The sequence below is a fragment of the Hyla sarda genome, chromosome 3 (genome assembly GCF_029499605.1).
Source record: "Hyla sarda isolate aHylSar1 chromosome 3, aHylSar1.hap1, whole genome shotgun sequence".
Taxonomy (NCBI): domain Eukaryota; kingdom Metazoa; phylum Chordata; class Amphibia; order Anura; family Hylidae; genus Hyla; species Hyla sarda.
In genome coordinates this window covers 294,826,968-294,843,676 of record NC_079191.1, presented here as the reverse complement: position 1 = coordinate 294,843,676, position 16,709 = coordinate 294,826,968, and the positions used below count along the sequence as shown (strand labels likewise).

Genomic DNA, 16,709 nt, shown 5'->3' with positions numbered 1-16,709 from the left:
CAATTATTACAGACAATTTATTCCGCACTTTTCCACTATTGTGGCTCCTATCGTGGCCCTAACCAAGAAAAACGCCAACCCCAAGTCCTGGCCTCCTCAAGCGGAAGATGCATTCAATCATCTCAAAACTGCCTTTTCTTCTGCTCCCGTACTCTCCAGACCTGATCCATCTAAGCCCTTCTCGCTGGAGGTAGACGCCTCCTCGGTGGGAGCTGGAGCAGTACTCCTACAAAAAAATTCTTCCGGACATGCTGTTAGTTGTGGTTTCTTTTCTAGGACCTTCTCTCCGGCGGAGAAAAACTACTCCATTGGTGATCGAGAACTACTGGCCATAAAATTGTCGCTTGAGGAATGGAGGCACCTGCTGGAGGGATGCAAATATCCAGTTATTATATACACTGATCACAAGAATCTCTCTTATCTTCAGTCTGCCCAACGGCTGAACCCTCGCCAGGCTAGGTGGTTGTTGTTCTTTGCCGTTTGTCGTTTTAACTTTGAAATTCATTTTCGCCCTGCTGACAAGAACATTAGGGCTGATGCCCTCTCTCGTTCATCGGATGCCTCTGAAGTGGAAGCTTCCCCGCAACATATTATTTCTCCGGACTGTCTGATCTCCACTTCTCCAGCTTCCATCAGACAAACTCCTCCAGGGAAGACCTTCATCTCTCCACGCCAGCGCCTCAGGATTCTCAAGTGGGGATACTCCTCACACCTTGCAGGCCATGCTGGCATCAAAAAATCCATCCAGCTCATCTCTCGATTTTATTGGTGGCCTACCCTGGAAGCTGATGTTGTTGATTTCGTGCAGGCTTGTACAGTCTGTGCCCGGGACAAGACCCCTTGCCAGAAGCCTACTGGTCTCCTCCATCCTCTGCCTGTTCCTGAACGACCATGGTCTCAGATTGGTATGGACTTTATTACTGACTTACCTTTATCCCATGGCAACACAGTTATTTGGGTGGTCGTTAATCGATTCTCCAAGATGGCACATTTTATCCCTCTTCCAGGTCATCCTTCTGCGCCTCAGTTGGCGAAACAATTTTTTATACACATTTTTCGCCTTCACGGGCTGCGTACGCATATCGTCTCGGATAGAGGCGTTCAATTTGTGTCTAAATTCTGGAGGGCCCTCTGTAATCAACTCAAAATCAAATTAAACTTCTCGTCTTCTTATCATCCCCAATCCAATGGGCAAGTAGAAAGAATTAATCAGGTTCTGGGTGACTATTTGCGACATTTTGTTTCCTCCCGCCAGGATGACTGGGCAGATCTTCTACCATGGGCCGAATTCTCGTACAATTTCAGAGTCTCTGAATCTTCCGCTAAATCCCCATTCTTCGTGGTGTACGGCCGTCACCCTCTTCCCCCCCTCCCCACTCCAATGCCTTCTGGTTTGCCCGCTGTTGATGAGGTGACTTGGGACTTCTCCACCATATGGAAAGAGACTCAAAATTCTCTCTTACAGGCCTCATCCCGGATGAAAAAACATGCCGATAGGAAAAGAAGAATTCCCCCCATTTTTTCTCCCGGAGACAAAGTATGGCTCTCCGCCAAGTATGTCCGCTTTCGTGTCCGCAGTTATAAACTGGGACCACGTTATCTTGGTCCTTTCAAAATCAAGTGCCAAATCAACCCTGTCTCTTACAAACTCCTTCTTCCTCCTTCTCTCCGTATTCCCAATGCTTTCCATGTCTCTCTCCTTAAACCACTCATCCTTAACCGCTTCTCTCCCAAAGTTGTTTCTCCCACTCCAGTTTCCGGGTCCTCTGACGTTTTTTTCGGTGAAAGAAATTCTGGCATCCAAGACGGTCAGAGGTAAAAAATTTTTTGGGGTTGATTGGGAGAATTGCGGCCCAGAGGAGAGGTCATGGGAACCTGAGGACAACATCCTGGACAAGAATCTTATCCTCAAATTCTCAGGTTCCAAAAAGAGGGGGAGACCCAAGGGGGGGGGGTACTGTAACGCCGAACGCTCCGGTTCCCCGCTCCTCCCTGGAGCGCTCACAGCGTTCTCCTATTCGCAGCGCCCCGGTCAGACCTGCCGACCGGGTGCGCTGCGATAATGTTCCCAGCCGGGATGCGATTCGCGATGCGGGACGCGCCCGCTCGCGATGCGCATCCCGACTCGCTTACCAGACCCGTTTCCCGTCTGTGCTGTCCCGGCGCGCGCGGCCCCGCTCCTTAGGGCGCGCGCGCCGGGTCTTTGTGATTTAAAGGGCCGGTGCGCCACTGATTGGCGCATGAGGTTTTAATCAGTACCTTCACCTGTGCACTTCCCTACTTATACCTCACTTCCCCTGCACTCCCTTGCCGGATCTTGTTGCCATTGTGCCAGTGAAAGCGTTTCCTTGTGTGTTCCTAGCCTGTGTTCCAGACCTCCTGCCGTTGCCCCTGACTACGATCCTTGCTGCCTGCCCTGACCTTCTGCTACGTCCGACATTGCTCTTGTCTACTCCCTTGTACCGCGCTTATCTCAGCAGTCAGAGAGGTTGAGCCGTTGCCGGTGGATACGACCTGGTTGCTACCGCCGCTGCAAGACCATCCCGCTTTGCGGCGGGCTCTGGTGAATACCAGTAGCAACTTAGAACCGGTCCACCGACACGGTCCACGCCAATCCCTCTGGCACAGAGGATCCACCTCCAGCCAGCCGAATCGTGACAATGGATAGTTTGTGCATACGCTGTGGCTTTCTGAGCCTGCTGGACAGCTTGACTGTCTTTGGAACTTGTTTGGGGCTGCTTATCCACCATCCAGACTATCCTGCGATGACACGTTTCATCAATCTTTCTCTTCCGTCTATGCTCAGGGAGATTAACTACAGTGCCATAGGTTGCAAATGTTGTGCACTGTGGACAAAGGCAAATCTAGGTCTCAGGAGATGGACTTGTAACCTTGAGATTTTTTATATTTTTCCACAATTTTGGTTCTCAAGTCATCGGACAGTTCTCTTCTCCTCTTTCTGTTGTCCATGCTTAGTGTGGCACACACAGACACACTGCAAAGACTAAGTGTACTTCTCTCCTTTTTATATGCTTTTAGGTGTGATTTTTATATTGCCCACACCTGTTACTTTTCCCATGTGAGTTTAAAGGAGCATCACATGCTTGAAACAATCTTATTTATCCAAAATTTTGAAAGGGTGCCAATAATTTTGTCTAGCCCATTTTTGGAGTTTGGTGTGACATTATGTCCAATTTGCTTTTTTCCTCCCTTTTTTGGTTTAGTTACAATACACACAAAGGGAATAAACATGTTTATAGCAAAACGTGTTACTGCAGTCAGTTTCTGTGAGAAATCCTTAATTTTCTTGAAAAATTTCAGGAGTGCCAACATTTACAGCCATGACTGTATAATATCATTGTTTTTTTGTTGTTTTTTTTTACTTTCCCTTACAAATAATTTATTTCTGTTTGCCATAGATTGTGTGGTAATATGAGTGATGTGATTGAAAGGTACAGTTGGTCCCTCATAAACATGCAACAAGCTCGCAAGGCTATTAAAAAGCGAGGAGGCAAATATGAAAATACATAAATGAAAAATGTCTGTGTCTTTAAGGGGTTAAATAAACAAATAAAATCTTCCACCCCAAAATATTAGGGAATTATTAACATAATACAAACTGGGTGCTTGTTTGCTTTGCTTTTTTATTTCTAAAGTATATTTATTTTTTTTTTCCTTTTTTTATTTTATAGAGTATACAAATATGAAAGGTTGAAAACTGAAGCCTAAAGATGAGTTTAACATCATGGTTTTTAGTGAACAGCGGAGGCACGCGACATAGACTACCACGTGAAATGATTTTTGTTGGAAGAGATGACTGTGAGCTTATGTTACAGGTAACATCCTTTACAATTTAGATATCTAAAACAGGTGTCTGATCTTTTTGAGGGCAAATATAAAGATGATGATGATGATAATAATAAAAATTAATTATAATGATAGTATATAATACAAAGATAAAAATGAAATAACCTGTGACCAGCATAAAGGAACCCCCCACCAAGTCAATTATCTGTCAACATAAACAGTAAATTGTGTATGCAAGGCACCTCTAACGAAGGTGACGAGCAAAAAAAAAAAAACAGGGAAAAAGCCGCAATGCATAATATTTATTTATCTGTGGGTATGTAGATTACAGTGCTGCTTTATACAGCAACTCACAAATTATGTCTTCTCTAATCAGCGTCGTTCCCTTTTCCCGGGCCATCATGACGATTTCTTCCAGCCACAATTCTTCACCGTTAAACCTGCAAAACATACCTATTAGCACTTTTCCAGCATTAGCCTCCAGATTCCTCTTTTACAAGTGAAGAGGAATACAGGGGCGTATTGGTGTAAAGGGGTAACAGAGGGGTGTATACAGGTGTACATGGGTGACAGAGGGGTGTAGAGGAGTGCACATTGGTGGCAGAGGGTTGTAGAGGAGTGTACATTGGTGATAGATGGGTATACATGGGTAACAGAGGGGTTTAGAAGAGTTTACATGGGTGACGGGGGCGTGGGGGTGACAGAGGGGTGTAGGTGGTTATAGAGGGGTGTACATGAGTGACAGAGGAGTGTTAGAGGTGTGGAGGAGTGTACATGGGTGATAGACGGGTTTACATGGGTGACAGAGGAGTGTACATGGGTAACAGTGGGGTGTATATGGGTAACGGGTGTAGAGGAGTGACAGATGGGTATAGCAGAGGACATGGATGGCAGAGGGGTGTAGAGGAGTGTACATAGGTAACAGGGGTGTATACGGGTGTACATAGGTAACAGATGGGTGTAGAAAGATGTACATGGGTTGCAGAGAGGTGTAGAGGAGTGTACATGGGTGGCAGAGGGGTGTAGAGGAGTGTACATGGGTGGCAGTGGGGTGTAGAGGGGTGTTCATGGGTTACAGAGGGGTGTACATGGGTGACAGAGGGCTGTAGAGGAGTGTACATGGGTGACAGGGGTGTAGAGGGGTGTACATAGGTGACAGAGGGGTGTACATGGGTGACGGCGGGGGTGTAGAGGGATGTACATGGGTGACGGGGGGGGGGTAGGGGGTGACACGGGTGGGTGTAGTAAAGTTTACATGGGTGACAGAGGGGTGTACATGGGTGGCAGAGGGTTGTAGATGGGTGACGGGGTGTAGAATAGTGTACATGGGTGATAGGGGGGGGGCGTAGGGGGTGACAGTAGTGTGTAGAGGGTGTACATAGGTGACAGATGGGTGTAGAAGAGTACATGGGTGACGGGGGTGTAGGGGGTGACAGAGGTGGACAGGAGTGACAAGGTGGTAACAGGGGTGGACAGCGGTGACGGGTGAATAGGGGGTGGACATGGTGACAAGGATGTGGTCAGAGGGGTGGACAATGGGGGGTGAACATGGGTAACAGGGAAATGGACAGGGGTGACAGAGGAATGGATATGGGGTGGCCAAGGTGGACATGGATGACAGGAGGGTGGACATGGGAGACAGGGGGTCAGAGGGGTGGACAAGGGGGTAAAAAAGGGGTGGACAGGGGTGACACAAGGATAGAGGGGTGAATAGGGGGTTGCCATGGGTGACATAGGGGTAGACTGGGGGGTGGTCAGAGGGGTATACAGGTGGGTAAACATGGGTGACAGTGGGGGTGAACATGTGTGACGGGAGGGGGGTGGACATGGGTGACGGGAGAGGGGGGTGGACAGGGCAGTACCTTAAGCAAGCCATTTTTCTTCACTACACCAGCACAGGAATCCGTCGCAGCTTCCACGGCGAGTTCTTCCCCTCTCCGCCAGGGCACTATTTTCAGCCTGCGACTCATTCACTGCACTGCAGGGGGGGAGGGATGCAGGGGGACGTTGGAAGACGCTGGGGGATGCTGTATGCACACGCACAGCAAAGCGCACACTGGCTGGCTTCCCTTCCCCCTTGTGGCGCCGTGAGTCACAGGCACGCAGACCGTGGTGGAAAAAAAAAATTGACGGCAAAATCCCACGGCACCCTAGTGTGCCAAGGCATCTCGAATAGGAATCACTGCTCTATGCTATAATAAAATTATTAAAAGTTTGATTTAAATAAACAATACCCCATTTACTCTGTTTGAGTAGATAGAACTGACTGCAGCTTCTACACTAGGAGTATATTTTTACAATTTCTAATGATTTAAAGGGGTTATCCAGATTTTCTTTGTGATGCATTGAGCCCCGATTACCAGTTGCGTTGTAACTCATTGAACAGGGGTAATCAGGAAAAAATACGCCACCAGAAAACTGCGGCAATACCAGGACACCAAGGGAGCAGCGACAGGTGAGTTCCGTTTGTTTTTTTTATAGGCATAATGGCTGAAGATTTTTCAGCATGAGATATGTTCTTTAAAGCGTCACTGTCATTTGGAAAAACTTTTAACATCTTATGAAGACATTAGATTGTAGTGGGTATTAGTCCTGTTATATAACACTGGGAAGTGCACACAGCACTCTGCACTCCCTGGCAGGCTACTCTGGCCAACTCATTCACTGCATTAAATGAGTTTGGTTTGAATAACAGCCATGGAGTGAAGTGTGCACTGCTTGCATTTCACCTTGCTATAATGTGTGATTACAGCGGGTCTCTGGAGCAAGACCTAGTGCAGTGTAAATTTTTCACATGTCTGCACAACATGTCAAATATTTTTTTTTCAAATGACAAATGTTAGCAAATACATTGCTAATTGTTAGTGTTTTTTTTTTTTTTACCCATGTAATGCATATTCATCCCCAATATTGTTGTTGGACCATGTGTTTTCTTCCAGCTCCACTCGATTCTTACATTTTATTACTGTAGCTTTGACATGTAATCACCAGTTGGACCACCAGGAAATGACAGTGCTTAATATGTCAGGCAGTCATCGATACTGTGTCATCTGACTTCACAGATCTCACTCACCTCCCAGCTTTACCCTCCTTTTTTTTGTAAATGGCTCTATATTCCTCTCTTATATCTTCCCTTTAGTAAGGCTAATTAGGGTCCATGTGAAATCAATTTACAGTATGTCCCTATTGCATTCAGTAGTAAATATTTTTGTATTGTTCACATATTCCACACATTCTCCACTGTAATTGCAATCTGTGATGCAAAAAACAGTCATGTTATTTATCATTCAATAATTCCACGTGGAATCCCTCATTGACTTTAATAGAGAGACTATAATTTGCAAATAATCTGCCAGTGCATAAGATAGCCATTGCATTTTGTGAGTGAATATTGTAAGAAAAAGAAACATAACTAAAAAGGTGTGAAACCGGAAGAATAGAACTTCTATTGCACAAGAAGGAGAGAGAAAGGGTCCCTTGGGCAGCCATGACCTACTACATGACGGATATTGATGTTGGAGCCCTGATGTCTAAGGTAACTGACAAAAAAAACAGTCTTGGAATTCTGTTGTGTTCAGAAGGGTTTTACATTTTGCTCCATATAGATGTTTTGCAGGTGTAAAGACAATAAAAGTGACAGCACAGCACATGCACAGATGTAACTTTTAGGGGTATTCCAGGCCAAAATATTTTTTTTATATATCAATTGGCTCAGGAAAGTTAAAAAGATTTGTAAATTACACACAACAGAAAAGCGACAATGTCCGGCACTGCTAGGGTACACTAGTTGTGACTAGGGGTTTGGTATGTCATATATGAGAAAAATGTAGAGATATGGCTGTGCTCTGATTCGCTAGAAACAGCAAGAAATCCGAACTTCTTAATCCAAGGAGAATGAAGACAAACCGGCACTCACCATTCTTCTCTTTAAAATTCCTTCTTTATTGCAAAATACTCACAACATATAGGTGGGAGAGGGATCAACGTGGGGGGTATACAAACAGGCGACAGATTCTGTTTCACTCGACTAGCGAGCTTCCTCCGGCCATGAAAGTCAGGAACGTGTGCTGGTTCTTATACAGGTGAGAGGTGGACCCAAAATTCATCTGGACCACCTACCTGCTCTGACGTGATTAGTGTGAACTCTATGGCTCACACCATTGGCTGTAAGTCGCCATTTTATATACACGTCCGAAGAACTCAGAACAAACATACAAATACTACGTATAAACAGGGTATTTAAAAACACAGTGCATAATCCACTTTCTCATTTAACCCTAGCAGGCCTGCTGCGGCAGTATGTATAATCCAAAAGGTTTCTCGTTGTAATAAATATTTATCTAGATTTATTCCTGGTCTAGGTCTTACTCTTTCTATTCCTGAAAATTTTAGCAGGTCTGTCTGTCCCCTGTGGGCTTCAATTACATGGGCGATCAGGCGCGGGGCTCCTTTCAAGGTGCGGAATGAGTACATATGCTCTCTAATTCTCGCATTCAGTTGCCTGATCGTCTTCCCTATGTAATAAAACCCACAGGGGCAGAAGATCACATATACCACATATTTAGTACGGCACATAATAAACTCTGTGACAGTATGTGTTATAGCTCCCATGCGCATCGTTTTTAATTCGGCTTGAAAAAACCGCCCCAAAAGGGAATTTTGCTTGTAAATCTTGTAATTTCTGCAAGTTCAATGCCGAATTAAAAAATGATGCGCATGAGAGCTATAACACATACTGTCACAGAGTTTATTACGTGCTGTACTAAATATGTGGTATATGTGATCTTCTGCCCCTGTGGGTTTTATTACATAGGGAAGACGATCAGGCAACTGAATGCGAGAATTAGAGAGCATATGTACTCATTCCGCACCTTGAAAGGAGCCCCGCGCCTGATCGCCCATGTAATTGAAGCCCACAGGGGACAGACAGACCTGTTAAAATTTTCAGAAATAGAAAGAGTAAGACCTAGACCAGGAATAAATCTAGATAAATATTTATTACAATGAGAAACCTTTTGGATTATACATACTGCCGCAGCAGGCCTGCTAGGGTTAAATGAGAAAGTGGATTATGCACCGTGTTTTTAAATACCCTGTTTATGCGTAGTATTTGTAATTTTGTTCTAAGTTCTTCGGCCGTGTATATAAAATGGCGACTTACAGCCAATGGTGTGAGCCATAGAGTTCACACTAATCACGTCAGAGCAGGTAGGTGGTCCAGATTAATTTTGGGTCCACCTCTCACCTGTATAAGAACCAGCACACGTTCCTGACTTTCATGGCCGGAGGAAGCTCGCTAGTCGAGTGAAACAGAATCTGTCGCCTGTTTGTGTACCCCCCACGTTGATCCCTCTCCCACCTATATGTTGTGAGTATTTTGCAATAAAGAAGGAATTTTAACCCCTTAAGGACACAGCCCAAATATACCTTAAGGACCCGGCCATTTTTTGAACATCTGACCACTGTCACTTCAAGCATTAATAACTCTGGGATGCTTTTACCTTTCATTCTGATTCCGAGATTGTTTTTTCGTGACATATTCTTCTTTATGTTAGTGGTAAAATTTTGTCGATACTTGCATCATTTCTTGGTGAAAAATTCCAAAATTTTATGAAAAAATTGAAAATTTAGCATTTTTTTTACTTTGAAGCTCACTGCTTGTAAGGAAAATGGATATTCCAAATAAATTATACATTAATTCACATATACAATATGTCTACTTTATGTTTGCATCATAAAATTGACAAGTTTTTACTTTTGGAAGACATCAGAGGGCTTCAAAGTTCAGAAGCAATTTTCCAATTTTTCACAAAATTTTCAAAATCGGAATTTTTCAGGGACCAGTTCAGTTTTGAAGTGGATTTGAAGGGCCTTCATATTAGAAATACCCCACAAATGACCCCATTATAAAAACTGCACCCCTCAAAGTATTCAAAATGACATTCAGTAAGTGTGTTAACCCTTTAGGTGTTTCACAGGAATAGCAGCAAAGTGAAGGAGAAAATTCAAAATCTTCATTTTTTACACTCGCATGTTCATGTAGACCCAGTTTTTGAATTTTTACAAGGGGTAACAGATGAAAAATCCCCCCAAAATTTGTAACCCAATTTCTCTCGAGTAAGGAAATACCTCATATGTGTATGTCAAGTGTTCGGCGGGTGCACTAGAGGGCTCAGAAGGGAAGGAGCGACAATGGGATTTTGGAGAGGGAATTTTGCTGAAATGGTTTTTGGGGGGCATGTCACATTTAGGAAGCCCCTATGGTGCCAGAACAGCAGAAAACCCCAACATGGCATACCATTTTGGAAACTAGACCCCTCAAGGCACGTAACAAGGGGTCCAGTGAGCCTTAACACCCCACAGGTGTTTGACCACTTTTCGTTAAAGTCGAATGTGTAATGAAAAAAAAATTTTTTTCACTAAAGTGCAGTTTTTCCCCCAAATTTACCATTTTTACAAAGGGTAATGGGAGAAAATGCCCCCCCAAATTTGCAACCCAATCTCTTCTGAGTATGGAAATACCCCATGTTAGGACGTAAAATGCTTTGCGGGCGAACTACAATGCTCAGAAGAGAAGGAGTCACATTTGGCTTTTTGAAAGCAACTTTTGCTGAAATGGTTTTTTGGGGGCATGTCGCATTTAGGAAGCCCCTGTGGTGCCAGAACAGCAAAAAAATACCCACATAGCATACTATTTTGGAAACTACACCCCTCAAGGAACGTAACAAGGGGTCCGCTGAGCCTTAACACCCCACAGGTGTTTGACGACTTTTCGTTAAAGTTGGATGTGTAAATGAAATTTTTTTTTTTACTAAAATGCAGTTTTCCCCCTAAATTTTACATTTTTACAAGGGGTAATAGGAGAAAATGACCCCCAAAATTTGTAACCCCATTTCTTCTGAGTATGGAAATACCCCATGTTAGGACGTAAAATGCTCTGCTGGCGAACTACAATGCTCAGAAGAGGAGGAGCGCCATTGAGCTTTTGGAAAGCGAATTAGTTTGGAATGGTAGTCAGGGGCCATGTGCGTTTACAAAGCCCCCCGTGGTGCCAGAACAGTGGACCCCCCCACATGTGACCCCATTTTGGAAACTACACCCCTCACAGAATTTAATAAGGGGTGCAGTGAGTATTTACACCCCACAGATCTTTGGAACAGTGGGCTGTGAAAATGAAAAATTAAATTTTTCATTTTTACGGACCACTGTTCCAAAAATCTGTCAGACACCTGTGGGGCGTAAATTCTCAATGTACCCCTTATTACATTACGTGAGGGGTGTAGTTTCCAAAATGGGGTCACATGTGTCGGGGGTCCATTGTTCTGGCACTATGGGGGCTTTGTAAACACATTTGGCCTTCAATTCCGGACAAATTTTCTCTACAAAATCCCAATGGCGCTCCTTCTCTTCTGAGCATTGTAGTTCGCCCGCAGAGCACTTTAAATTCACATATGGGGTATGTTCTTACTCAGAAGAGATGGGGTTACAAATTTGGGGGGGCTTTTTTCCTATTTTCCCTTGTGAAAATGAAAAATTTAGGGTAACACCAGCATTTTAGTGAAAAAATATAATTTTTTTCATTTTCCCATCCAACTTTAATGAAAATTCGTCAAACACCTGTTGGGTGTTCAGGCTCAGTATACCCCTTGTCACGTAGTGTGAGGGGTGTAGTTTCCAAAAGGGGGTCACATGTGGGTATTTTTTTTTTTTTGCGTTTGTCAGAACCGCTGTAAAATCAGCCACCCCTGTGCAAATCACCAATTTAGGCCTCAAATGTACATGGTGCGCTCTCACTCCTGAGCCTTGTTGTGTGCCCGCAGAGCATTTTATGCCCACATCTGGGGTATTTCCGTACTCAGGAGAAATTGCGTTACAAATTTGGGGGTCTTTTTTTCCTTTTACCGCTTGTGGAAATAAAAAGTATGGGGCAACACCAGCATGTTAGTGTAAAATGTTTTATTTTTTTACACTAACAGGCTGGTGTAGGCCCCAACTTTTCTTTTCACAAGCGGTAAAAGGAAAAAAAGACCCCCAAAATTTGTAGTGCAATTTCTCCCGAGTACGGCGATACCCCCTACATGGCCCTAAACTGTTTCCTTGAAATACGACAGGGCTCCGAAGTAAGAGAGCACCATGCGCATTTGAGGGCTAAATTAGGGATTGCATAGGGGTGGACATAGGGGTATTCTACTCCAGTGATTCCCAAACAGGGTGCCTCCAGCTGTTGCTAAACTCCCAGCATGCCTGGACAGTCAGTAGCTGTCCAGAAATGCTGGGAGTTGTTGTTTTGCAACAGCTGGAGGCTCCGTTTTGGAAACCCTGCCGTACAAGACGTTTAAAATTGTTTATTGGGGGGGGGGGGGGGGGGGTACAGTGTAAGGGGTGTTTATGTAGTGTTTTACCCTTTATTAGGTGTTAGTGTAGTGTTTTTAGGGTACATTCACACTGGCGAAGCCCAAACTTGAAGCAGGAAATTTACTGTAAACCCGCCTATGTGAATGTACCCTGTACGTTCACATGGGGGGGGGGGAACCTCCAGCTGTTTCAAAGCTACAACTCCCAGCATGTACTGACGAACCGTGCATGCTGGGAGTTGTACTTTAGCAACAGCTGGAGGCACACTGGTTGGAAAACCTTCAGTTAGGTTCTGTTACCTAACTCAATATTTTCCAACCAGTGTGCCTCCAGCTGTTGCAAAACTACAACTCCCAGCAACTTATGCAACAGCTGGAGGTACCCAACTACAACTCCCAGCATGCCGAGACAGCTATTTGCTTTCTGGGCATGCTGGGAATTGCAGTTTTGCAACATCTGGAGAGCTACAGTTTTTAGACCACTGCACAGTGATCTCCAAACTGTGGACCTCCAGATGTTGCAAAACTTCAACTTCCAGCATGCCCAGACAACAAACAGCTATGTGGGCATGCTAGGAGTTGTAGTTTTGCAACATCTGGAGGGATATAGTTTAGAGACCACTGTATAGTGGTCTCAAACTGCAGCCCCCCAGCTGTTGCAAAACTACATATTCCAGCATGCCCAAACAGCTGTCTGAGCATGCTGGGAGTTGTAGTTTTGCAACATCTGGAGGGCTACAGTTAGAGACCACGGTCTCAGACTGTAGCCCTCCAGATCTACTTACCGGCTTCCGTAGGATCCCGGCAGCCGTCCTCTTCAGACGCACGTGACGCCGCCCGACGATCAACGTCGTCACAGCCTCCGGACGGGTAAGTGGACGTCGGCGCCCGGTCCCCTTCGGTTCCCCGTTCTGCCCCGCCTATTGTGGGTGGGCAGGACGGGGAAAACGAAAGTTAACCCCCCCTGCCCCCGGTCTGCTATTGGTCGTCGCCTCTGACGATCAATAGCAGACCAATAGCAGGGATAGGAGGGGTGGCAACCCTGCCACCTCACTCCTATGCCTACAGGGGGATCGTGGGTGTCTTAGACAACCGCGATCCCCCTTCTATTCCGGGTCACAATAGACCCGTATGACCTGGAATTGGCGCAAATCGCAAGTGTGAATTCACTTGCGATTTGCGCCGATCGCCGATTGAGCTCTGCCCACGATAGAATAAGTCCGGTCTCCTTGAGGAGCACTTGGGACTTTGTGCCACCCTGTCTGTTGATATAAGCCACTACGGTGGTGTTGTCTGACCGGACTCTTATTGCTTTCCCTAAGATATGGGGAGCAAAGTGGAGGAGCGCTAGACAAACTGCTCTTAGTTCTCTCATGTTGGATGAGAGTAACCTTTCCTGAGGGGTCCAGGTACCCTGAACCGGATTGGTCGTCCAGATGGGCTCCCCACCATAGAAGGGAGGCGTCTGTGGTCAGAGTGATCCACAGAGGTTGAGTCAAGGACTTCCCATCTGTCAGATTCGTCCACCACCTGAGAGAGGCACGGACTTCGGACGACAGGGTGCACCTTTTGTCCAACCCACTGGGGTTGCGATTCCAGGCAGTCAAGACCTGGTCTTGGAGAGTTCGGAGGTGCCACAGGGCCCAGGGGACTGCCTCTGCAGACACTGACATGTGGCCCAACATCTTCATTAGAGTTCTGATGGGCACTCTGCGAGATGCCTACAAAAACTCTGCGGCTCTTATGACGCGCTCTCTCCTTTCTGGGGTGAGAGACAGCATCATCTGAGAGGAGTCTAGGACAAACCCCAGGAACCTTCTTGAGGTAGATGGAATGATCTCGGACTTTTCCCAATTTATGAGCCTCCCTAGGCGTTGAAGAAAATCTAGGGTCAGCTGAAGATGAGCTTGAAAAATGTCTAGAGTAGCGGCTTTTAAGAGCCAGTCGTCTAGATAAGGAACAATCTCTAGGCCTTTTAGTCTTAGAGCAGAGACCACTGGAGCCACCACCTTTGTGAAGGTGTGGGGAGCGGTGGTAATGCCGAACGGTAGAACAGCAAATTGGAAATGCCTTACCATACCTTTTATGGTGACGGCAATTCTTAAGAACTTCCTGTGGGAAGGAAATATAGGGACATGAAGGTATGCATCCTTCAAGTCTATAGTGACCATGAGATCTTGTGGGTTCAGGATACTGACCACTGAACGAATGGTTTCCATTCTGAACCGCCTTTTCCTTATAAATCGGTTTAGATAGCGCAGGTCTATTATCATGCGCCAGTCGCCATTTGGTTTGGGAACCAAAAATATCGGGGAGTATACGCCAGATCCTCTTTGATCTGGGGGAACTTCTTCCAAAGCTTGCTTTTTCAAGTATTGGAGAACTGAGGTTTCTATGACAGCCTGTTTTGGCTGAGGAAGTAACTTTGTTAAAACAAACTTCCTTGGGGGAGGGGAGATAAATTATATCCTGTACCCCGACTGAATAACCTTCAGAACCCAGGGATCCTGGATTTCTTGCATCCAGGTTGTAAGGAATAAACTTAAATGTCCTCCTACTGGAGGAGGATGGGCAGATAGATTCTCTGCAAAAAACACTTGAGGGGAAGGGAGAGGGAAAACGTTGGTGGATGTCAGAGGAGAGTCATAGCTCTGCCTTCCGGTCTTTACCGCGGCCGCGACCTCCACCACGTTTTTGGGAGGACTGACGTCTCTGGGATCTAGAAGGGTCCTGGGACTTCCCCCCCCCTCCCCTCTGGCTCTACCTTTACCCCGAAAGGCCTGAACAGGAAGGCATTTGCCCTTTTTGTCAGTATAACCTTCCATTATGCGATCCAGTTCAGAACCAAATAGCCAAGTAGGCTCGAAGGGCATCCCACACAAGTTAAACTTGGAGGTGTTGTCCGCTACCCAAGGGCGTAACCACAAGGGACGTCTACTAGTGGAAGCGAGTGCCATGGACTTGACAACTAGCTTAAGGTGTTGCTGGGAGGCCTCGCAGAGGAAGTCTATACCAAGGAGGAGTGTCTTGAAGCTGTCCAAGATGTCTTCCCGGGGAACATTGTTGTCAATCTCGGTTTGTATGCGCTCCACGCGCTCCTTCACGAAGTCAGACACTTCTCCCGAGGCAATAGCCACAGAGGCAGACGCTGATGCTGCTGAATATGTGCGTCTGAGAAGGGAATCCACCTTCCTATCAAGCGGGTCCTGGAGGTTGCTTCCATCATCCGCGGGAACCAAGACTCTCTTGGACTCTCTTTATTTCCCGCCATATCGACCTTAGGAGGTGGCATCCAGGAATCAGATTCCGCGTCTGAGAGAGGGTACATCAACTTGAAGGTGCGAGTGACAAGCGCAGGTTTATCTGGGTGCTTCCACTCAGCCTTCATCATCTTTTTGCGTGCATCATTCACCTTGAAAACCCAAGGTTCTCTAGAGGTGGATGCAGAGGCTTCCCCTTGGTCAACATCCTGGTCCCTTGACCGGATGGACCTAAGCAATCTCTGCGTCTTTTCCGCAGGAAAAAGAGGCGGAAACATCTTCACCTCAACAGGCTGTTCAGACTGTACAGATGATCTCTGGTCCAATACATCAACCGACATAACGGATTCTTCCGCCACAGAAGGAGTGGATTCAGTTTTAGCTCTTTTGGGAACAAGAGCACTCTTAATTTCAGAGATGGAATTTCCCATAAACTCCTTCATCCAGATGAACCTGTCCTGGACAGTAGGTTCAGCTATATTAGCGGGTGGACGGCAACCGGGACACCTGTTATATTCATAAGCGTCCAGAAGCGGAGTGCCGCAGTTGGCAAAGTTAAATGGTGTTTTTTGGCGCTGGCCTTGCGACCACCAGAGTGTGGGTCACTAGAGGAAGGAGTAGACATGACTCTGGAAAGGAATAAAATAAATTAGGGATAATAAAGAAAAATATTATCGCCCTAGCGCCAAATAGCGGGAGAGATACCTATAATGCAGAAGGAGCTCTAACCACTAATGCTAGGCTAGTGAATAGGTCTAGCTAAGATGGCAGCAGAGACCGAATGAAGGTCTCAGCTGTCTTTATATGGAAAGGGACCTGGAAGTCCCGCCCCCTCCAGAAAAAGAACAGCCTACAATAGGCTGAAACACACAGAAGGGAATTTTTATAAAAATTAACCACTGAGCCCTTCCCTAACTAGGAGAGGGCTCACGCCTGAATCTTCACCTAAATATGTACTTTAGAAGCAGTGCAAAGCGCTGAAGAAAAGTGAGGCCGGGATCGGAAGTCGTCAGATGACGTACTTCCGGTCCACGGCCCGCACAGTGTAATGGAGGTGCGGAGGAAACGAGCGCGCGGCGGGACACGTGGGACGCCGGACGGGTAAGAAAATACCTGCGGCGGCATCCCTAATGCTAGGAGGGATCAACGGATCCCTCTAGCAACAGAAAATAGTCAAAACAAATTGTTTTAAAGATAAACCAGGCCAGAGGCCCAGATAATATAAAAAGAAAAAAACAGGGGGCAGTTGGAAAAAGGTACTGCGCCCCAAAAATATCTCCCCAAATAC

General features: G+C 45.9%; 1 protein-coding gene across 1 annotated transcript in view; it reads left to right on the top strand.

Annotated features, from left to right (window-relative positions):
• The window catches only part of CEP170 (centrosomal protein 170), a 539,078-nt gene that overhangs the window by 56,719 nt on the left and 465,650 nt on the right, over positions 1-16,709 (top strand). The window contains exon 2 of the mRNA XM_056566907.1: positions 3,693-3,836. Within this exon, the coding sequence (XP_056422882.1) occupies positions 3,732-3,836 (105 nt within the window). The 5' untranslated portion in view covers positions 3,693-3,731. The remainder of the gene's footprint in view (positions 1-3,692; positions 3,837-16,709) is intronic.